The sequence below is a fragment of the Bubalus kerabau genome, chromosome 4 (assembly GCF_029407905.1).
Source record: "Bubalus kerabau isolate K-KA32 ecotype Philippines breed swamp buffalo chromosome 4, PCC_UOA_SB_1v2, whole genome shotgun sequence".
Classification (NCBI taxonomy): domain Eukaryota; kingdom Metazoa; phylum Chordata; class Mammalia; order Artiodactyla; family Bovidae; genus Bubalus; species Bubalus kerabau.
The window spans coordinates 104,651,712-104,676,042 of NC_073627.1; the positions used below are offsets into that span (position 1 = coordinate 104,651,712).

The window sequence follows — 24,331 nt, forward strand, 5'->3', positions numbered from 1 at the left end:
TCTGACTCTTTGAGACCCCATGGACTGCAGCCTACTAGGCTCTTCCGTCCATGGGAATTTCCAGGCAAGAGTACTGGAGTGGGTTGCCATTGCCTTCTCCATTACATGTCTATGTTCTATAAACAATGGGTTTATTTGTCCTACTCATTATTTATAAAGTGTCCTTTATTACCATAAGGATCCAGACCCACAGCTACTTAATGAGAGCCCATAAATAAACTGATCAGTCTTCCACATACTAGAGGCTGTGCTGGCAGTGAGGCCAGGGAAAAACAGGGAAAATTACACATGTATACCTGTGGCGGATTCATTTTGATATTTGGCAAAACTAATACAGTTATGTAAAGTTTAAAAATAAAAAAAAAAAAAAGAAAGTAATTCAGTACAATTGGATGTGAGAGTTGGACTATAAAGAAAGCAGGGTGCCGAAGAATTGATGCTTTTGAAATGTGGTGTTAGAGAAGACTCTTGAGAGTCCCTTGGACTGCAAGGAGATCCAACCAGTCCATCCTAAAGATCAGTCCTGGGTGTTCATTGGAAGGACTGATGTTGAAGCTGAAACTCCAATACTTTGGCCACCTGATGCGAAGAGCTGACTCATTTGAAAAGACCCTGATGCTGGGAAAGATTGAGGTTGGGAGGAGAAGGGGATGACAGAGGATGAGATGGCTGGATGGCATCACCGACTCGATGGACTTGGGTTTGGGTAGACTCCGGGAGTTGGTGACGGACAGGGAGACCTGGCATGCTGCGGTTCATGGGGTTGCAAAGAGTCGGACATGACTGAGCAACTGAACTGAACTGAACTGATGGATTGAAATCCTGTGGTTGTTGAATTCAGTTGTTCAAACTGCCTTACCTCTGATGCTTATATTTGGCCTTATACATTAATGAGAGTTATCATTTCTTAAAAGTACATGAAAGTCCCTGAAAGGCAAATAATAGAGCTCAGACTTTTAAAATTATAATTATTTGGAGTAAGTAATCATTTAATTCAAGATTATGCCATAAAATTCTCTCCACTATAAACCCAATATGCCCCTTCAAAAGCAACCAATTTTGGATGCATCCTTTCAGATATGCATTTTTTGCATATACAAGGAAATATGTATCTATATTTTTTCCTTCCAAAAATGAAAAAATTTTATCTGAAAAGATGCATAGTGTACATAATATACAAATTAAGTATACACAGTATACATACAGTACCAAGTACTTACTGTGAAAAGTGCTCATAGTATACATGCTGTATATACATAATTAATATAATGTACTGCTGCTGCTGCTGCTAAGTCACTTCAATCGTGTCTGACTCTGTGCGACCCCAGAGACGGCAGCCCACCAGGCTCCCCCGTCCCTGGGATTCTCCAGGCAAGAACACTGGAGTGGGTTGCCAATGTACAAAGTGGAGCATATCGTACTCTTTTATACCTTTTTTACTTAATAAATGTATCTTGGAGATCTGTTTCATGCCAGTGCAGAAAGAACTTCCTTATTTGTTGATGTGGCTGTCTAATATAGTATTCTGTTGTTTGGATGTGCCACCACACTTATTTAACAAGTTCCCTATTGGTGGGCAGTTGGGTTGTTTCCAGTGTTTTGCTATTAGAAAGAAAGCTGCAATAAACAGCCTTATGCATATGTCATTTTGCACATATAAGCATACATATGTAGGGTAAGTGTCCGCAAGCAGAATTTCTGGGTCATTTATAATTTGATAGATATTGCCAAATTATGTTTTTCAGGGGTTGTATCATGTAAGGGATTGCAGATTTTGTTAGATTTCTCCTGTATGAAAAGAAACTGCTTTCCACAACTGCTACTCTCTGAAAGTTTGTGCCCCCCACCAGTGATACATGTTAAAATTCTAACCCTAAAAGATGATGATATTAGGATGATGGGGCCATTGGGAGGTGCTTAGGTTATGAGGGTAGAGCTCTCATGAATAGGATCTGGTGTTTTTACAAAAGAGATCTCACAGAGATCCCTTGGCCCTTCCATCATGTGCAAACACGGAGAGAAAGTGCCATCTATGAACTATAAAGAGGGTCTTGGCCAGAACACAACCAAGCTGGTACCTTAATCTTGGACTTCCCAGTCTCCAAATGATGAGAAATAAACTCTGTTAATAAGCCACCAAATCTGTGGTATTTTGTTATAGCAGCTCAAGTGGACTAAGACACACATCATCAGAACTAGGGAGGCTCAAGAGGGAGTGGGGATATGTATATTTATGGCCGATTCACGTTGTTGTATGGCAGAAACCAACACAACACTGTAAAGTAATTATCCTCCAAATAAAACAAATAAAGAAGTAGGCATCTTCTCCATTCTCCAGGGTCCGAGTTGAATCTGGCTTACTTGGTGAAGGTTTTCTAGCCCTTACTATTTGTTCCCTCCTTTACTTCACAGCATTTGCTGTCCTCTCTTCTGTCTTGAGACATTTTTTAAAGTCTCATCTTCTCTCTTATTGTTTAATTCTTCCTAAATTTACATATTGTCTCCTCAGACTGTAAGCTTCATGAGAGGATGAGTCACGTTAAATATCTTTGACTCCCCCACAATACCATGTAAATGCTTGGCATGTAGAAGAAGTCTGAAGAGTTTGTCACCCACTGAGATGCTTATAGTAGAACTGTGGGAAATGGGAGTGGAATTAACGTATCAAAGTGGTACTTTCTAGGTCTCAGCTTTGGCATGGGCTTGGGAAGGAAAACTGACCCTCAGAAGCCCAAGAGGGAGGCAGGAAATACACAGAGAAAAATAAGATTAATATGTTGAGATATAACACAATCCTGCCAGAAGAACTTATTCTGGTAAACCATTTATTTCTTATGTTGAGAATTTTCCTGTCCCAAAATGTAGGCATTGGAACGCTGTCCTCATTCAGTTCTGTCACCACTGTGGTCATCCTCAGGGTTCTCAAAGTGTGAATGTGAGAGTGTGTGATTCTTTGACAGATCTCCAGCCAAGAGATGCTGCAAGTGTAGAAAATGGATGCATCTTCACCTCCTTCTACCTCCCCTTCAACCAGGATGATGATGATGCTCAGGCTCTGTCCTTGCAGTGGGAGTCTCTTCTTACCATTTTTGACCTCCTTTCCCTCTCTGGGTCATCCCTTGGTTTCCCACCTGGACTGAAAACCTCTGATGAGGAACTGAATCCTGGGGTTGTGGGTGAGATTTCACTCCACACTGTAGGCTGCTGCCGATCTCCCCAGCCTGTCTCCCTTCTTGGTGAGATAGTATAAGCCACTCTCATTTCTATAAAAAGAGATATCCTAGAGAGGGCACATCGACTGGAAAGTGGAGATCAGTGATCTGTTTACTGATCATATTTACTTGAGTGCAAATATATATTCAGAATTTCCTGTCCATCCAACTTCATTGTTATACTATAGAATCAGTACTCACATCATAAATTGGTGGAAAACAGTCAAAATATAATAGTTTCACAACAGTAAGAAACTGAGAAGTGTATATATTAGCCAATGTTCTACAACTTACTCTCCATTAAAAATTAATGTTACAGTTTTATATATATATATATAACATTTGAATGACCATTGTATTTTTCTCTCGAGGGAAAATAAGTAAACAATCAGCAAGAATTATAATACAAACTCTTTAAAAAAAAAAAACACCTTCCCATAATATCACTGCAATTATGAAGTTATTTATTTTTGCCTTAAAAAATTATTTTTGTCTGTGCTGGATCTTCATTGCTGCATGTGGGTTTTCTCTAGTTGCAGCAACCTGGGGCTACTTTTTGTTGAGGTGCTCAGGCTTCTCATTGCAGTGACCTCTCTTGTTGAGGAGCACGGGCTCTAGATGCATGGGCTTCGGGAGTTGCAGCATGCAACCTCAGCAGTTGTGGCACATGGGCTTAGTTGCTCCATAGCACATGGAATCTCCCTGGAGCAGGGATCAAACTCATGTCCCCTGCATTGGCAGGCAGATTCTTATCCACTGTACCACCAAGGAATTCCAATTTTGCCTTATGAATGCTCCAGTTTTTCTTAACTTTCCTGATCTGGTAGCTTTCCAGGTAAATGTGGTGCACTTTTGTGGCACACCTCATCACCAGGCCATAACATTAAATGAGATAATGTGTGTAATCCTAGTGCCTGACACAGAGTACATGCTCAATAAATAGTAATTATCATAATTATTTTATTTTCTTGGGCTCCAAAAACACTGTGGATGGTGACTGCAACCATGAAATTAAGACACCTGCTCCTTGCAAGAAAAGCTATGACAAATGTTCAGTTCAGTTCAGTTCAGTTGCTCAGTTGTGTCCGACTCTTTGCGACCTCATGAATCGCAGCACACCAGGCCTCCCTGTCCATCACCAACTCCCAGAGTTCACTCAGACTCATGTCCATTGAGTCAGTGATGCCATCCAGCCATCTCATCCTCTGTTGTCCCCTTCTCCTCCTGCCCCCAATCCCTCCCAGCATCAGGGTCTTTTCCAGTGAGTCAACTCTTCGCATGAGGTGGTGACAAACGTAGACAGTGTATTAAAAAGCAGAGCTATCACTTTGCTAAGAAAGGTCCATATAGTCAAAGCTACGGTTTTTCCAGTAGTCATGTACAGATGTGAGAGTTGGACCATAAAGAAGGCACCGAAAAATTGATGCTTTTGAATTGTGGTGTTGGAAAAGACTCTTGAGAGTCCCTTGGACTGCAAGGAGATCCAACCAGTGAATCCTAAAGGAAATCAGTCCTGAATATTCATTGGAAGGACTGATGCTAAAGCTGAAACTCCACTACTTTGGCCACCTGATGCGAACAGTCAACTCATTTGCCATTTCATGTCATCTGGTCCCATCACTTCATGGCAAATAGATGGGGAAACAGTAGAAACAGTGTCAGACTTTATCTTTTTGGGCTCCAAAATCACTGAAGATGGTGATTGCAGCCATGAAATGAAAAGACACTTATTCCTTGGAAGGAAAGTTATGACCAACCTAAAAGCGACTGATGCTGGGAAAGATGGAGGGTAGGAGGAGAAGGGGGAAACAAAGGATGAGATGGTTGGATGGCATCATTGACTCAATGGACATGAGTTTCAAAAAACTCTGGGAGACAGTGAAGGACAGGAAGGCCCGGCGTGCTGCAGTCCATGGGGTCGCAAAGAATCAGACACAACTGAGCAACTGAATGATAACTGCTTCAATTTGGTTAAAATTTAACTTCTTAAAAATATTTATTTATCTGGTCGCACCAAGTCTTAGTTGCAGCATATAGGATCTCCCATCTTTGTTGCAGCATGCAGGATCTTTGGTGGCAGCATGCAAACCCTTAATTGTGGCATATGGGATCTAGCTTCCTGATCAGGGATTAAACCCAGACCCCCTACATTGAGAGTACAGAGTCTCAGCCAGTAGATCACCAGGAAAGGCCCTAATCTCTTTTAAAATACAGATAATTATGAAAATATTTAAATTATAGTAGGAAAAATTTGGCTTATAATATTAATTTCCTTGAAACTTAGGGGGCCTGGAAGAGGGAAAAATTATAAAAATGAAATGTATTTATCTTCACAAATTTGGTTTTGTATATATATAGTGAAAAAGTTAATTCTGAATTCTAAGTTTTAAAATAGTAGTAACCTATAGATGACACCACCCTTATGACAGAAAGTGAAGAGGAACTAAAGAGCCTCTTGATGAAAGTGTAAGAGGAGAGTGAAAAAGTTGGCTTAAAGCTCAACATTCAGAAAACTAAGATGATGGCATCTGGTCCCATCACTTCATGGCAAATAGATGGGGAAACAGTGGAAACAGGGTCAGACTTTATCTTTTTGGGCTCCAAAATCACTGCAGGTGGTGATTGCAGCCATGAAATGAAAAGACACTTACTCCTTGGAAGGAAAGTTATGACCAACCTAGACAGCATATTCAAAAGCAGAGACATTACTTTGCCAACAAAGGTCTGTCTCTAGTCAAGGCTATGGTTTTTCCAGTGGTCATGTATGGATGTGAGAGTTGGACTGTGAAGAAAGCTGAGCGCCAAAGAATTGATGCTTTTGAACTGTGGTGTTGGAGAAGACTCTTGAGACTCCCTTGGACTGCAAGGAGATCCAACCAGTCCATTCTAAAGGAGATGAGTCCTGGGTGTTCATTGGAAGGACTGATGCTAAAGCTGAAACTCCAATACTTTGGCCACCTCATGCAAAGAGTTGACTCATTGGAAAAGACCCTGATGCTGAGAGGGATTGGGGGCAGGAGGAGAAGGGGACGACAGAGGATGAGATGGCTGGATGGCATCACCGACGCTGGACATGAGTTTGAGTAAACTCTGGGAGTTGGTGATGGACAGGGAGGCCTGGTGTGCTGCGATTCATGGGGTCGCAAAGAGTCGGACACGACTGAGCAACTGAACTGAACTGAACTGATATGTTTCTAAAATATTTAGATAAAAGTATATTAGGTCCACTTGTGGCAGACAGTCACATGCTTATAAATGGGATTGGAGTAAAACCTTAATGAAAGCTCATGGTCCATTTTCAGGCTAACTTTCCTACAATATAGGAATTGTCACAAAATTTCATCCAGAACCATGACCACCAAAGCCAGCCAGGAAGTCTAGTCAGAAAGCTGAAATATTCTGATGTTAGCTAAAGATTTTTATTGCTTTCATTGCCCAGCAGTAGCATAAACATTATATCATCATTCTACAAAGATACTGATGCTTTTTCTTTAGAATCATCTATAATCTGTCATATATTCTTAGAAATAGTCATCATTATCTTTTAGGGGTGTCTGATTTAGAGAAATGATTAAAAGTCTCTTTAAAGTTAAGATTGATGACTACGTAAGTTAGTTGACACATTAAATCTCACTGTCCCACCCTGTGCCAGGCCTTAATCCTCAACTTTGTTCTAGGTTTCTCACTTCCTTTTCAGAACTTGATGACTGAATAAATCCAGCTTCACATGCATGGGCTTGCATATCCATGTCTACTGATCTGAGAAGAGTACTCTTGTAAAGGAAAGTCCCTTCATTTCCTTATAGTTCTCTCGAAGATCACTTTTCTCTCATCTCCCTTCCCTCAGATCTTCACAATAGTGATCTAAACATCACAATTTTGACTCTCTTCTTGGTACTATCCTAAAGGAAGCTATCGAGTGAGAGAGGATGAAAATTTTCAATACAGTCTTTAAAACATCTTTTGATATTTTTCATCATATGGGTTGCAAGAGTATACTGTGTAAACATAGAAGCTATGCTTACATAGCTATGAAAAACAGAACTAAGAACGTAGCTGAAGATATTCCAAGTAATTGTCTCCATCACAATGTTAAACTCAGAATGTTTTTATAAAACATGTAGGAAACAAGAAAATCGATATGCAGATGAATTGAGAAACAAAATAAATAAGAATATTTTATTAAATTAATGCACGTGTAAACAATGACAAATGCAGAATTAGGTATCATCTCTGCCTATATTATTTACAACGAAACACAAGACAAAGGAATAAAGTGCCTTAGAAATCCAACACCACAAAAAGGCATTAAGATTTAGGAATAAACAGACTTCACAACTTGCTGAACCAAATTCTTGCTTGTACTTCACACAAAACAAAGGACACTGTCACTCAAACAAGGGATATTGTGCAAATGAACATGTACAAAAAGATAAGAGGAAAATTTCTGTTGGAGATTCTGTTTCTTCAGCCTTTAGTTCAGTTCAGTTCAGTCGCTCAGTCATGTCCGACTCTTTGCGACCCCATGAATCACAGCACGCCAGGCCTCCCTGTCCATCACCAACTCCCGGACTTCACTCAGATTCACGTCCATCGAGTCAGTGTGGCAAAGCAAAGAATATTTTCCTTGTCACTGATCCAGGTGAGTGAGGAGGGAAGAAATATTCTGGGATCTCCTTAGAGGGCATCTGAACCTTTGGAAAGCAGTATCTTAGGAAACCTGTGTAGTGGTAAGAACTGGTTGGACTCAAGGGTTCAGGCAGCTCACAGACCTCACAAGCCTTTTCTTACACAAATGAGGATCTAGAGTCAAGGTTCTTGACTGGAATTTCCAAAAAGAACACATATTTTAAAAGTGCAACATCAAAGTCAAGTTTATACTCAAGAGAAAACAGAAAAAAAAAAAAGTTCCAGACATGATTCTGTCATAAAGACTTAGCAATAAATTCATCCTTTAAGGCCAGGTTGACATGGTACATTTTGGAAAATCCATTGTGAGAAACACATTATCTCTTTGAGAAACATAAAATAAACCAAATCCAAACACAGTCATAGAGCAAGTACTCGACAAAGGCTGGTTGTCTAAATGTAGTAACTATTTGGTATGTATCACCCTGGGACTGTAGCCTGCCAGGCTTCTCTGTCCATGGAATTCTCCAGGTAAGAATACTGGAATGGGTTGCCCTGCCCTCTTCCAGGTGATCTTCCCAACCTAGGGATCGAACCCACTTCTTTTATGTCTCCCATAAGGTCAAACGTAGGTTTGATCCTTGGGATGAGGAGATCCCCTGGAGAAAAGCAGGGCAACTCACTCCAGTATTCTTGCCTGGAGCATTCCCTGGACAGAGAAGCCTGGCAGGCTACAGTCCATAGGGTCACACAGGGACATGATTGGTGACTTAGCATGCACACACATCTTCTGAAAGACACTAAGAGGCTATGGAAAAGATGACCTAGAACAAACAAGACAGTGCCCAGCCTCTAGGAACTTCACATTTGTTCTATCTACTACATAAGAAATAGTATATTAAATAAAATAGCAAAGTGCACAGCAGATGCATAATGCATTACCACTTAGGTGGAAAAGAGCAAAAATCAAAAATATATACATTTTATAAGTATTTCCACATATATTCACAGAATATCTTTAGAAGACAAATGAACAAAAGATAAGAGTGGTTGCTTCTGGAAAGGGAAACTAGATGAGTAGGAGGATGGAAGGGAGACTTTTTAATGTTTCCTACAGGACTTCTTGAATTTCAAATCATGAAAAAGTATAAATTCAAAATTCAGTTGCATTTAAATAAAAAAGAAAACTGCTATTAACAATATCAGGCCCTATATAAATAAGCATCAAATTTCATGGCAAAGGCAAACAAATCAGGGGTAAATACAGTGATAGAAAAGGATTTCAAGAGCCTTTTTCCACGGTTTTAAAGAATACTGATATCTCATAAACTGAAATCGCTTTGATTTTTAAAATATTTACGCTTTTCAACTGTCCAGGAACACACTGACTGGCTACCTAGAGAATTCCCTTCTTGGGAAGCTTTCTAAACTATCCTCCTCACAACATTTTTCTCCTCTTATACCTAGTGCTATAAGTGCATTATAGCATATTGTAGCAATACATTTTCTTATTGATGTCCTTATTATATTATGAGGTCCTAGAGGGAAGTTTCCTTATCTTGCTCACATCTGTAGACTCTGCCTGGCACAGTGATTGACACGCTAGGGCACTTCCTAAATGTTTGCTGAATGAACATGTCTTAAAGTAAAGCATAGCTGTAAATTATATTCTAAAAGGACAGAAGGTAAAAAAGTGCTTTTATTAATTCTTTAATAATTAAAAAAGAACATATATATATATATATATGTATAACTGAGTTATTTTGTTTAAGAGCAGAGATTGGCATGATGCTGTAAATCAACTATACCTCAATTTAAATAAATAAATAAATAAAAGGACAAAGGGTGACAGCTTTGGAAATTTGAAGTCTGCTATGTATTGCCTTGGTCAAGTTTCTGTACCTCTGCTCCCTCAGCTGTGAAACAGGTAGAATAATAGTGCTTACCACAACACAGTTGCTACAGGGATGAAATGAGATTATGTGCACATATAGTTGTAAAGCTGATATTTAAATATAAGAGATATTTTGGTAACATATCTTATTTTGAGGTCTGAGAATAAGATTGTCCGAGTCAATTGAAGTATCAGTGTGTTAAATAAGGCATTAAAAATATCTTATACAAACTAATGGTTTGTTCTCTATGATTCGTAAGTACTGAAAGTTATAGAGGATATCAAATACTTTAAACATACTACATTTTACTTGACACACACAAGTCATCAAGCAGTAAATTTGGTCTGGTAACAAAGTGTTAATTTCTACTACAGCATATCTTTAGAAGAAATCACTCATAACCACACTTACATGACAAGACCCCACAGACTCAAAATAAATAAAAATGAATCATACTTACACACTGTGGCAACACTAGGGTGTTCAATCAACCAGAAGACAAATCAAGACACTGAGTAAAGGCAAAGGGCACTTCTGTAGGAACTGACCATTAAATCAGGGAATCTCAACCTGCTTTCTAAGATGAGTGATGGATAATGTGCATGGAGGTTCATCATTTAGAAGTGTCCTTTCTCCTTTTCACATGTATTGATGGGTCTTCCACCATTCGGAAGTACCGATGTTTCCTTCCAGGGTACCTTTATTCCTTCTTCCTTTGTCCTCCTCTTCTTTCTGAGCTTCTGTTTTCGCAGCTTGGGCTTTTTAAGTTCTCCATCATCTGCAGCCCCCTGGCCCACTGCATACCTCTGGTCTGATAAACCCAAACCACAGGCTGAGAATCCCTGTTTTAAGAGCAGAAGTTTCAACACTGGATTACGTCTCCTCAAACTGTGTAGCTGGAGAGTGAAAATGAGAAACATAAGATATATTTGCTAGAGGATATAATAAGCTTTCAACAAGACAAAGAAACATTATTTTTATGCCCAATTCCCTTTACATGATAGACTGTAACCATCTCTATGGTTTGCCAGGAACTGTCCTGGTTATGAAACTGAAAGACTCATGCTCCAAGAAAACCCTTACTTCTTGGCAAACTGGGATGGTCTGTCACCCTAAGAAGCTCCAAACAACACTCACTAATTAGCTTTACAACACAAATGAGTGTTATGGACTACATAATGAAATATGCCTGAGCTTGTCCAGGGTAATTAGACTAACTTTAAACCTGGGCTTATTGTGAAGTTTGATTTCAAATTATGTAAGAAGAATCAGAAACCTTAATATAGTTTTCTTCTTAGTTCAATGATCTTGATTGGGTGAGGTGTTTCTGGACTTTTACAAATGTAGACATTTGTGGTGAAATAGATTTAAGTGAACAGGTTAAGAGTTAGGTTCCATGGTCAGATTAGCAGGCTCCAAAGGAGATCCACCCAGTCCTTTCTAAAGGAGATCAGCCCTGGGTGTTCTTTGGAAGGAATGATGCTAAAGCTGAAACTCCAATACCTTGGCCACCTCATGCGAAGAGTTGACTCATTGGAAAAGACTCTGATGCTGGGAGGGATTGGGGGCAGGAGGAAAAGGGGATGACAGAGGATGAGATGGCTGGATGGCATCACCGACTCGATGGACGTGAGTTTGAGTAAACTCTGGGAGTTGGTGATGGACAGGGAGGCCTGGCATGCTGCGATTCATGGGGTCGCAAAGAGTCGGACACGACTGAGCGACTGAACTGAACTGAAAGCCTGATTTTTGTCAAGACTTGTGTTCTTGAGCAATTCATATTGTCTTCTTGACTCTTTGCTTTCTCCATTATAAAACAGGATAATCTAGTATTATCCTGGGATAATACAAAAATAAATCTTTGATATTGTGGAGGGAGAAGATTGAGGTATTGTACATGAAGCAGTACACACAGTGCCCGATATAAAAGTTTCATCTATCTATCTACCCATCCATTCATCACCCATCCACATAAATCAACTTGGTCCCCTAATGCAGGGAGATGTTAGGATGCAAAGCAAAGGACCTAGCAGAGAGAAGTTGCCTCCTTCTCCCACCTCCCCAAAGGGCATCCCTCTACTCCCCTCTGCTATCCCTAAATCTCAGACTGTGGGAACCGTTCTTATATCAGAGTCGTGAGACAAATAGGAGCTGGTAGTTCCAACACTCAGCATTCAGTAAAATAAGGGGAGATTATAATGATAGCTTTCCCCTTGTTCTTTAACTTTTTGTTTCCTTTCTTCAACTTCCAATCCCTGCTGAAATTCTTACCATTTTGTTGCTTTGAATTCATATCTCGGGTGCCACATTTTTCTACATCCATCATTCTCACTTGAAGAAAAAAGTTATTTTTATTTTCATGTAATACAACTATACATCCAACACAGTGACTGAAGTTTAAATCCTAGGTTCCTACGAAATATTTCTAATCCCTTAGGAAATCTGGTAGACTTCCTTTTTCCAGGGGTCCCAACAGTTTAGAACACATATTTTGTTCCTACATTTTCTTCAGGGGTATATACTTTTATTTTTTATTCTTCACCCACAGATGTACCATATCCTGAGACACTTTATTATACTTTAGTTTTCTAGCCCTTTCTAATGTCAGTTAATGATTTTTCACATGGAAATGCAAGTTGTGGTCACAGCCACTTCCTTGGACAAATCAACACCACCTCAGGATCTTCCTATCACTGAAACTTGATCCATACAGTCTGGCTGTTTCAGTTCTCCGTTTGTTAAAAGAAGCTGACCTCCACTCCCTCAATTACACCCTTTCCCAGATCCACCCACCTCTTAAGGGGTTGTAGGGAATTTCTCAACAACTATTGGAATTCCCTTCCATTTTCCACTTCCCTATTTGCCATCAGATAACTCTATACACAGATCATCATCAGATCCTTTGGTATACTTCTCAAAGTATTGGGGAAATGTTTACTCTGAATCATCTTAAAATGAAAGGAAATTATTTGAATAGACACATTTTCCTGAATTTTAATTGTCCCCTTGGGTAAATAGAGAAATATACACATTAAAATTATTTTGAAAACTATATAATACCTTCAGCAAACTGCTCTGTGGTAAAAGTATCACTGTTCTACATAAGGAACTATTTTTATTATTTAAAGCTCCCAGAACCCAGCTCAATATAACAGTGTAACTAACTCAAGACAAATTCAACTGAAACCAACAGGCATGTTAACTTTTTCTTTCCTGTAAGTCTGTGATTATTTGCATGATAGAAAGAAACTGTTTAACCCTTGGTCTTCTTCAACCTCCATGCACACCCTTTTTCTCATGGTCTTCACCCTGCAATCCTGCACAGTTTCACAATAACTGCTGTGAAACAGTGGAGTATCTTTGTGCTAGCTTGCAGAGGCAAGCCAGGTTTACCTGCAGCCATGATCCAACTCTCACCCCCTTAGAAATGTTACTACAAGTGTTTACTGCCACCCTCCAATTCAAATGATGCTACAGAATGGTAGCTAAAAATATACTTTGCATAACTGAAAGTTGGCCCTGGAAGGCAAGACTAATAGAAAGGCGTTTTATAAATCAGTGTTTCCTGTTAGGGGCACCCCTAGCATTTGAATAGGGTAGAATAGTTTTCCGATACATGGGACTGTCCTGCACATTGCAGGAGATGTAGCACCCCGGCTCTGCCCAGCAAGTGCCACTGTGACAACAGTAGCTCTCTCATACATTTTCCCGCAGCCCCACCAGAGACTGTCACAATGAAGGAAATACCATCTCTTTTCAGGCAGAAGACGACTGCCAGGGTCACATGCAGGAACAAGAAGAGAGCTCCCAGAGTCACCAAGTGATTCCTCTTTTTTGCTGGATCTAGATATGGTTCTGAAAAACAAAATAAAATGAAACTGACTAAAGATAAAATTTTCTTTGGGAGGGACCAAGAGAATAATCATCTTTGAAGTTTAATTTAGGTTAGCATTTTCTTAAGTACCAAAAGTTCCTTTCCAATGAGTGGTTGGAATGGTGAAATACCTCAGATATGAAAATGCGGGCAACATGGAAAACTGGAAGCAGCCCAGGTGTTGGACAGGTGGACCTGGGGTTAAGTTCTGCAGCTACTCACTAGCTTTGAGTTCTCTGGCAAATCATTTAACCAGTCTACAAAATGGAAATGATACTGAAATTTTTGTCAGGCTAAATGTTAATAAAATGCTTTTCACAGGGAGTGGCAGCTCAGTATTATATGATAGCCTTGATTATTTCTCTTCTTGCATTCCTTAATATAAAAGCTAGCAGCCTACTGCACATGGCAAAGATGCAGTATGATGGCTAATTGGCACTCCCAAAAGAGTTCCTTCTTCCCCACATCTGTGGCCATGATTGTAGATCACGGTTTGCTTTTTTTCTCTCTCCATCGTTTGAACACCTTGGGACATCTCATCATTGGCACTTTTCACCGTTCTATCTCCAGCCCCCTGCAGGAGGAAAAGCGGTCTTATGGCACATGATGCTCAGAGACTAACTCCCACCTCCCACCATTAGCCATGATTCGTGATTACCTAGTTCAAGTTTTAAAGCCATAATCATAGTCAGTCTTTCTCTAGTAGCCGGCAGTTTACAAAGTCTGTTAACAACTTTATGAGTTAGGTATGCCAAGTATTAAAGAGAAAAAACGCCAGGTGACAGATGAGAACACATATTTCAAACAGTTAGGTGAGTTAACCCTAGGTCTTCCCACAAGTAAGTTGTTATAAAACAGCTTTTAAATGGCAGGGGAATACTAATGCAGCTCCTCCCAAAGTGACTCTTTAATTTTTCTAAACTGCTTTTGTTCTTTTTGTTCTTCGGGCTACCCTGGATTGTCTTTTCCTATTGTTTGCCTTTTCTATTCAATTTTTGGTTTGTTTTCTCTGAAGTATCAGAGCTTTACTGTCAACATCTAGTGGGGGGTGAGGAGAGTGTGGTGAGAAGTGCCTCTGAGAAGACCTTTGGGTTTATATTAACATCACGCTCTCAAGGCTCACCTTCTCTAAAGGTCTGAGCCTCTCACCAGATTATATCCTGCCTTATCCACTTCTGTAGGAAAGTGAGATAAAAATATAGCTGATTCTGTGCAAACAAGAGTCTCAAATCATTTTCATGCATTGTAGCCCATGTATTTCCAGGATACTGTTGTCCAATAGGTTATAACTATGTAAGAAAAGTGAAAAGCACAGAAGAAATCAAGTCACTTGCCCAGGGGAACACTGATTTATGCACTAAAAAGACTTCCTTGGAGGAGACAGAATGGGCAGGAAGGCACTCTCCCATCTGGAATAAGATAGAAAAGTGCATCCTATTTGTTTCCTGCCACAGAAACTCTGGAAAGAAGGAAACAGCTGTGATGTACTCAGATCTGGATTCCTGAAACATGGCCTGAGTTGAGTCTTCCTTTCAGGTGCTCCCCCAGATCCCCCCAGCCACAAGAACATTTCTAACATGAAATGAGATTGCCTGTTTTATTATCCATTTCCTGCAGAGTGTTAACTGTTTTTTACTTTTCTATGAGCCTCCAATGCCTGGAACGTACAGCATATTGAATAAATACTTGCTTAATGTTTCAGTTCAGTTCAGTTGCTCAGTTGTGTCCAGCTCTTTGCAACCCCATGAATCGCAGCATGCCAGGCCTCCCTGTCCATCACCAACTCCCGGAGTTTACTCAAACTCATGTCCATCGAGTTGGTGATGCCATCCAGCCATCTCATCCTCTGTCGTCCCCTTCTTCTCCTGCCCCCAATCCCTCCAGCATCAGAGTCTTTTCCAATAAGTCAACTCTTCACGTGAGGTGGCCAAAGTATTGGAGTTTCAGCTTTAGCATCAGTCCTTAATGTTTACTAAGTAGAAATATGACTCGGATGAATGGAAGTGAGGATGCAGAATGCATTTTGTAAATGTAGTTCATTCATATAAATATAATTTATTCATTCATTCATTCAACAAACAATGAAAGTTTATGATGAGCAGGCATCAGGCTATGTACCAAGAGACAATACTAGGCACATTTTAATTGAGATGTTCAAAATATTACCTGGGATGACCAACTCAGCTGTGTTGTTTTCCTCATGACCTAATCTCCGAAAAGTGCAGTAGAAAATTTTGTCAGCTGTTGTGTTGATTCTCAGTGTGCTGGTCACATTGAAAAGCTTTTCCTCCTTCTTCGAACTGGTGATGCTGGTTTTGCCATTCAGGACTTGGTGATCGCTACTTGTCCAGATGACATCAGCTTCAGGGTAACCCTCAGCCTGACACGTTAGTTCATGTTCAGAGGTGACTGGATCCACAGAAATTGTGTGGTAGATTTTGCGGTATGGAGCTAGGTCATGAACAAAAAGAAGGCATGGCTTTCATTTAACACAGAACTAGACACGTGGCTTTTTGGTCTTGTCAACCTTAGATAGAATACCAATCCAGGCTGTTCTCAGAGAAATAATCTTAAAGCTCAGATGTCTCAGCAGTGGGGAATGTCTGGTAGTTCTGCCTCAACTCTTGCACTCATAACTTGGGCCAAGTTTGGGCTTAAAGGAATACCTATCTTGCTAGAAAAAGTATATTGCTATTTTTATTGAGGTCAAAGTAAATGTACAGATTGTTTTAAAAGAGAACTTTCAACTTTAAACCAGTAGTCTTTCTATCCAAATATAAAACATGTCTGTTCATTTATTCAAGTCTTTATATGTTTCTCAGTAAGGTTTTATAGTTTTTATAAAGGACCAAATTCTTAAATTTATTCCTGGACATTTTCCCTTTGTTGTTGTAAAGCTATCTTCATAAATACAAACCTCTCCAGCTGTTCAGCATTGTTTTCTTACATTTTATTTAATAAACAGAAAATTTCATTTTGATATGCGATTTACTTTTTCAACATTACGTGAATGATCAGAAATTAGGAATGAAAATAGTATTATGTCATTGTAAAAGTTGATACATGTTCCTGAATGGTACTTTTTAAAGTTTAAGTGCATTTATAGGATTTTAAAATAGTTTTAGATTTACAGAAAAGTTCCAAAGATAGTATAGGGTACCCGTGTACCTCTCCTCCAGTTTCCCCTACTGTTACCACCATTACCATGGTACTTTCATCCTAACTAAGGAGCCAACACTAGAACACTACTGTTAACTAAATCTTATACTTGGTTCCATTTCACTAGATTTTCCCTACTGCCCTTTTGCTGTTCTGGGATTTCATCTAGAATACTATATTATGACACTTATTTTTTAAACTTTTTAGCTGGTTATTTTAATAAATCATTTAACTTCAATTAAATTTTAGATCATTAATTTGGGATGCTTTTAGGATTAAGACATCCAATGTACTGAATATTTTAGTAGATTAGTGCACTTATATTGCTTAAGAGCTTTATTTCATTTTTATTCATTACAACTATGTTAACATGTTATTATTCTGTTGGCATAATTTTTACTCCTAATAGTTTAGTGTTACCACTAATGGTATAAGAAGAAAATATTAGAACTTATACACTCATATGTATTTTTATCATAACAATTAAGAAATAATCTAAGCTTAACAAATTTTACTGACTGACACTGCCCCTCACTTCATGTGCCTCATGAGGGTCTTAAAGGAATAGAGGAATTTTATAACACCAAAGGGAAGACAGTGACTTGTTTGAGATTATTATAGATATTCAGGTTCTCTTATCTAATTTTAACGAAACTAACCTGCTTACAAAATGAACAACTAATAAAAAGGTTTCCCACAAAGAAGATGAGCATTGAAGATATTACCAATAATTTTAGCAAAAACCAAAAGGAAATGTCAGAAGTGACACTTTTTACCACAACTTTATGAAGTAAAACAAGTACCTAACTCTACAGGACAAGGCATTGGTTAAAAAAAAACTTCAATATTGTCAAGACCATCCACTTTGGGTATCAATGAATTTCACCTGAGATATACTCTGCTTTGAAATATTAGCTGATGATAGTGAAGCATCATAATTAGTAAGACATTGAAAATAATGTTTATTAAATTCTCATGTCATCTTTTTAAAATTTGTATTTTTTATATTTATAGATTGTCCAATGTATTTTCATATGAACCATATGAAATTGGTGGTGTTCAATTTATTTTGCCTTTAAAACTGTCAATTTCTTATGACATAACCTATATACTAGCACAAATATATTCTTTATAAACACACACGCACATAAATATATTTAACATGCTTTCCTGATGGGATAGATAATCAAAAACATTTGCAGATGACTGGTTTACTAGATCTGGAGTACACATGTGCTAATCCAGACCATGAAAAGTTAACAGTAGTTTTAAGTCAATATATTAATATAGCTCAATACACACTTTGGAGGTAGAAACACAGAAAATAAAACCTGGCTGTTAAGGGCAGACCTCAGAGCCAAATTGCTTGAGTTTAGAACCTGGCTTCATCACTTAATAGTTGAATGAACTTGGCAAATTACTTAAATTTCTTTGGATCTCAGTTTCCTCATCAATGAAATGAGGAGAGTAACACCACATGTCACTGACTCTAAGATGTTACCTACTGAAAGATACACTCAGATTTCAGAGCTAGTAAACGTGAAAAATATGCATTTTTAACATGATAAGCTCTGACTCCATGGAGTCACTTAAGGATTAAATGCGGTAACACAGGCAAAGTGCTTAGGGTGGGGCCTGGCCCTTAAGCACTACAGAATTACTGCTAGAGTTGCTCTTCCTCTTCTTACTGCTACCAAAGTGCACTCACGTGGTATTCTTTAGAAAGTACTGACAGCTCCTGACGAACAGCCTTGAAAATAAATTTTCATATATCCAAACTTGTTCAAGTTTCAAAAATTTTAGATTTATCCTATTTGAGGAAATACATCATTCATTCATTCAAGAAGTTTTTTTTATGTGTTCCTGTCTTACTACTACTCCTATATGCCAAGTCCTAGGAAAACAGCAATAAATATAACAGACCAAAGTCTCTGTCTTTGTGGACTGTACGTCTAGAAGAAGAAGAGAGATAATAACAAAATATATAGGTACATTTATATGATATGTTACACGATATGGGGTCAAATGCTACAGAAAAAACTTAAACAAGACTGGTTGGTGAATTCGGGGGAGAGATGGGGGTGGTAAAGCAGTTAATCCTTGGTCCATACAAACAAATTAGCTTTATCAGGATAACTACACATACTTTGTTCTTTAAGTTGCCTAATCCTATTTAAGCTTCCCTGGTGGCTCAGAGGTTAAAGCATCTGCCTGCAATGCAGGAGACCTGGGTTCAATCCCTGAGTCCGGAAGATCCCCTGGAGAAGGAAATGGCAACCCACTCCAGTATTCTTGCCTGGAGAATCCCATGGATGGAGGAGCCTGGTGGGCTACAGTCCATGGGGTCGCAAAGAGTAGAACACGACTGAGCGACTTCACTTTTTAATCCTATTTAAGTTCTTGAAAGTATAAATGGGCACTTCATTTTCCTGGCTATAGGGTTCAGTGTTTAAGGAAAAAATAACATTTTCAACTGAAAAGTCAAATGTCTGAGAATCTGGTATTTAAACAAAAATGAAAGGTGCAATAACACCAAAGTGATAATAATAATTGAGTTAATCTAAAACTAAACTCAAATTTTAGTTTTGAAATGTTTCACCTTTAAAATCCCATGGTGACTGAACTCCCTGTGGGGAAGCTGTGAGACTACATGTTTGCAGTGATGGGAAGAGAAGCTCGACAGCTTTACTCGTGAAATTATTTGCATATGGAGATGACTCAGGAGTCATACTTCCCTGAGTTGTAAAGCTCATGTAAGCCAGCATGGCTTCAGTGCAATGAAAGCTTGGTGTCTGGCTTGCTTTCAGTGCAGCACAATGTAACCTCCAAGACCACTGTGTGCAAATGACAATGAGATGTTCTGGGACTAGGAAGCCAATTTAGTAATTTACAATATGAAATTGAATGGTCAAACAAATCACATCCTCAAGTCTGGCTGGTCATCTGTTTTGCTCCATCAAGGACCCCACCTTGGAAAAACCATCAGTGCTGAAAGGTTTTCTACTGTGTTAAACTACAGCAAAGAAAATCACAAATCCACAAGGGACATTACAGAGCCCAGAAAAACTGGAAGAACAACTTTACAACAGGGACAGCTTTCCCACTCTCTGCATACTCCCTATAGGCTGATGAGAGACTCTTCTTATGGAAGCAGAAGATTATACTCTGTACTTCCTTCTAATGAATTTATGCCAGGCTGATACTCTTCCTACCCACCCAAGATCTAACAATGCTGGCTGTTCATGGAGCTAAGTCTTGATCATTTCTTTAATACCTTGAAATATAGTATGCCTGATAACTGCTGATAGACTGAAGAAAAGTTAAAAATCTCAACCTGGGATCCCATCAGCTTGTTTTTATAAATATCTGCTCTGGAGAAACATATGGTAAGATACAATTAAATTAAATCTATTTCATAAGACAAGTGAGATTTTGACAACAGTAGCATTAACTGAGCCAAATTCAGAGGCCCAGTGATACACCATGAAATAAAACACATTCCTATATAAATTTTATTTTGAGTGTATAATGATTAGTTACTCTTTTATGATAAATGTAAACTTTTCTTATTCATATTACAGATCTTCAGATTGATGCTTAGGTCAGGAATAGAAACACCAAGGAACACTATTTAACTCTAGTCACATATTAAAAGGTCACCATGTGAAAAAAAGAAGCAAGCAGATACTCTCAAAACTGTGAATATAGATGGCAGATTCCAACTCAATATCTGAAAGAAATTACAAAAGGCTATGGAAAAGAGGTCCAAATGACAAGAGTATCATCACAGTAAGTATGTGAATAGAAGATCCTTTGTGGAGATTTCTTTGGGTGTTTGGACTAGCTGCTCTCGTCTGGGATTCTTTCAGCTCTCAATTTTGTGGATCTTAACAGTGAAAGCAGGGGTGGTCAGCTAAGGTGTTTTCCTTTATTTAGCTAGCTGCTGCTGCTAAGTCACTTCAGTCGTGTCCGACTCTGTGTGACCCCACAGACGGCAGCCCACCAGGCTCCGCCGTCCCTGGGATTCTCCAGGCAAGAACACTGAAGTGGGTTGCCATTTCCTTCTCCAATGCATGAAAGTGAAAAATGAAAGTGAAGTCTCTCAGTCATGTCTGACCCTTAGTGACCCCATGGACTGCAGCCTACCAGGCTCCTCCATCCATAGCATTTTCCAGGCAAGAGTACTGGAGTGGGTTGCCATTTACTTCTCTGTATTTAGCTAGAAGCAACCCGAAATTTTGAACCCAGGTGACCATATATCATATTTATAGGTCAGTACCTAGGAACTGGACATTCACAGTTCCTCTTCAAGGCTCCAACATAATATTGGCACAGATGTTTAAGAGGAAAGTGTGCCCAGTGAGCACAGTTCACACACTCTTCATTTATTCAATACTTGACATGATTGTTTTTTGCCTTCATAGATTGACTTCAAGTCTTTTTGAATGTGAATTTTACAATGGGATTTGTTTTTAATATATGTATTTACATTTGACATAGAGAGTTTCCAAGGAAGGAAAATGCTGGCAGACCTCATAAAACTGAGAAACAGGTACTAAATTTAAAAATTCCTGGAGGAACATACAAATAATGATTATTACCTTTGCATGCCATGAAAGTGGCAAAGGGAGGAGAGACATTTTTGTAGTTCATTGTATCCTCTTCCATAGTATGTGAATTATTTGCAAGTATGTGTATACATATTACTTTTATAATAATAAAAAAGTGAAGCTTGGGAATTTTTAGGAAAACTGAATGTACTGTGAAACATGACTGTCATGTTTGGCTCTAGATCTCTGGGGACTATCAAACAGGATGTGCTCAAGCAAGGCTCATTGGATGAGTATGCAAATGAATGAATAACAGACTGCTGCTGTGGAAAGTGAAGCTGGACTTCCAAGAACAAAAAGTTCAACACTGAGAAATGGTTTTAACAAAGGTTGTGCCTTATTATCTACAATAAATCTTACCATTGACTTTCAAAGTAATCCGCTTGTAGTCGGCACCGCCATAGCTGATCAAGCAACAGTAAACCCCCGCATCCTGCAATTTCACATCTGTTATCTGAAGTGCAGCCTTTCCCAAGAAGAGCTGGTCCTTCAACAGTTGGGCCCTCCCATGGTAGCTACTGTGCTGAACGTTCGGGTCTTCCTTCCCATTCACAAACTGAATAATTTTCTTATCCTCCATTTCCCAGTAAACAACTAACACAAGCAGGTTTAATTGTTTGTCTACTGGAAATCTGCATTCCAACGTCACATTGCTGCCATATTCTACCACATACAGGTCCTTGGAAACTGTGATAGTAAATGCTGAAAGGAAAGATAACCAATCTTTAGAAGATGGAAAATTCCTCAAAAAATTTATAGAATGAGTCCAGGATTTACAGAAGCTTTATCTGGTCACTTACATGATAATTACACTTACGGACTTACTTCCCTGAAATATTTATTTTATCCACTGAGCCTGAGACATATCTCACCCCCAAGTTAGAATAATAAAATTTGCTAAACAAGTTGTCCCAAAATTCATAAACATACACTACTGTAGACCTAGTACATGGTAAAGGGGTACTTATAACCAGGAAGACTTTGTTTCATGTGGACATCCCCAGAATGTCCTTTGACTGGACACTTATTTGCCTTTTACATAGTCTAAATCATAGATTCCAATGGATCTCTCTACTTATTTCTCCAAACTCTTAATCAGTTGTCTGGCCAGATGAGTATAGAGATTTAGGGAGCATCTCAGGCTGATGCAGGTACTGTGTTACCCTGACATTCCATGTACGCTACAATTCTTCCTTAGAATATACTTATTGGATAAAACAGGTCATAGAGCAAGGTGGATAGAATGATCCTGTCCTTATTTAAAACAAATATGTAAAAGTATACACACAGGCCATTTCCCCAGATATTTTCAGTAATTATTCTTGGGAAATAGATGATGGATAATGAGAAATAGATGGGCTTCCCAGGTGGCACTAGTAGTAAAGAACCTGCCTGCAAATGCAGGAGATGTAAGAGACGCAAGTTCAATTCCTGGGCTGGGAAAATCCCCTGGAGGAGGACCTGAAAATCCACTTCATTATTCTTGCCTGGAGAATCCCCATGGACAAAGGAACTTGGCGGGCTATAGTCCATAGTGTTGCAAAGAATCAGACATGACTGAAGCGACTTACAATGCACACAACGAGTAATGGATATGGGTTAATTTTGTTTCTTTCAGTGTGTCCATACTCCTTATATCTTTGTCCAGTGAAATAGGTTTATGAAATATGTTTATCAATTATAATGAAGGAAGAATAGAAAGTCCTCTATATAAAAATTATATCCATTTTATTATTTCACTTTTGATCTTATAGTTAAAATATTTAAAATATAGAACCTAATGAAAGGATTTTGTGTCTTACCTTTCAGCAAACAACAGTAAGCCATGAATGTTAAGACACTATATATCCTCATCTTTCTGGAATGACCTAATTATGGAAAACAGAAAAAAGGAAACTCCTTTACTCAATAATTGAATACCCAGACAGTATGGGACTTGGCAGTTCTAATTGAAACTGTCTACTGATAACCAGACAATGACTGATTTGTACGTGTTACAATGCAGCAGGGAATTTAGAAGTTCAATACCTTCACATAATATCCCATAGTCATATGAATCTAAGTGAAAAAAAAAAAAGATACTATGATGAGACTTTAAAAATTTAATTACAAGGCCTGGAAAAAACTTGTACACACAAAAGAAACCAAGATGAAAATATTGCACCAAAATCCTCTCAAATATCTTATGGGTTTTTTTTTCTACAGTGTAACATCTCTAGAAATCCAAGCCCGCCCTATACAAAATTTCAAAGCAAGCAGAATCTGACGTCCATGTCTCCCACCCTTCAATGCCTTTTCCCCTCAGCAGCTGAATACCTTCATCCTACTCTTTAACTATTCAACTCTTCCAGATTATCATCCAAACCATGCCAGTTCTCGTCAAGGTGCCATCTTTCCAAAATTTCCTCTTTTGTCCTTTGCTTATTCCAAATTATAAATTATATTATATTCCCTCAATAAACTGATTCCACTAGTAGCAGGGGGAGTGAGAAGGAGAAACAGTTGGCTTCAACCACTTCATACTAAGATGTGACTCACTCACAGCCTCCTTTCAGTGGTATATGCCTCGATTCTACTCTTCATCGTGTCATCCTGCTTGAAATTCTACCAATTCTTTAATTTAGCAAACATTAATTGAATACCTTTCCTGTGCCAGGCACTATTTTTGGCATTAGAGATATAGTAGTGAACAGGAAAGAAAAATCACTCTCCTCTAGGAGCATATATTCAGTAAAGGAGTAAATAGAGAAGATTTGGGCTATAGTTCAGCAAACCTGTTTACTTATTAACATTTTCTCATGCTATACATATATTTACACACTTTGAAGAGAAAGCTAGTTTTCCCCCTTAAGAGTCTCTGTGACCTTTGTATACATACAAAAACTCACAATTGATTAATGAATCAATGCTACACATATGTAAGGCAGAAGATTTATGCCATATATATATAAA

The 24,331-nt window shown here is 38.7% G+C and overlaps 1 protein-coding gene across 3 annotated transcripts in view; it reads right to left on the reverse strand.

The window, feature by feature from the left end:
• Positions 1–8,542: 8,542 nt before the first annotated feature.
• Positions 8,543–24,331, reverse strand: part of CD274 (CD274 molecule) — a 114,391-nt gene continuing 98,602 nt past the window's right edge. For 2 of the 3 annotated variants that reach the window (XM_055578149.1, XM_055578151.1), the window contains exons 2-7: positions 23,182–23,247; positions 21,740–22,081; positions 15,777–16,061; positions 13,484–13,591; positions 12,008–12,067; positions 8,543–10,632 (exon numbers count right to left, since the gene is read on the reverse strand). In XM_055578149.1, the coding sequence (XP_055434124.1) occupies positions 10,610–10,632; positions 12,008–12,067; positions 13,484–13,591; positions 15,777–16,061; positions 21,740–22,081; positions 23,182–23,247 (884 nt within the window). In that variant the 3' untranslated portion in view covers positions 8,543–10,609. The remainder of the gene's footprint in view (positions 10,633–12,007; positions 12,068–13,483; positions 13,592–15,776; positions 16,062–21,739; positions 22,082–23,181; positions 23,248–24,331) is intronic. The other variant, XM_055578150.1, reaches the window with a different exon arrangement.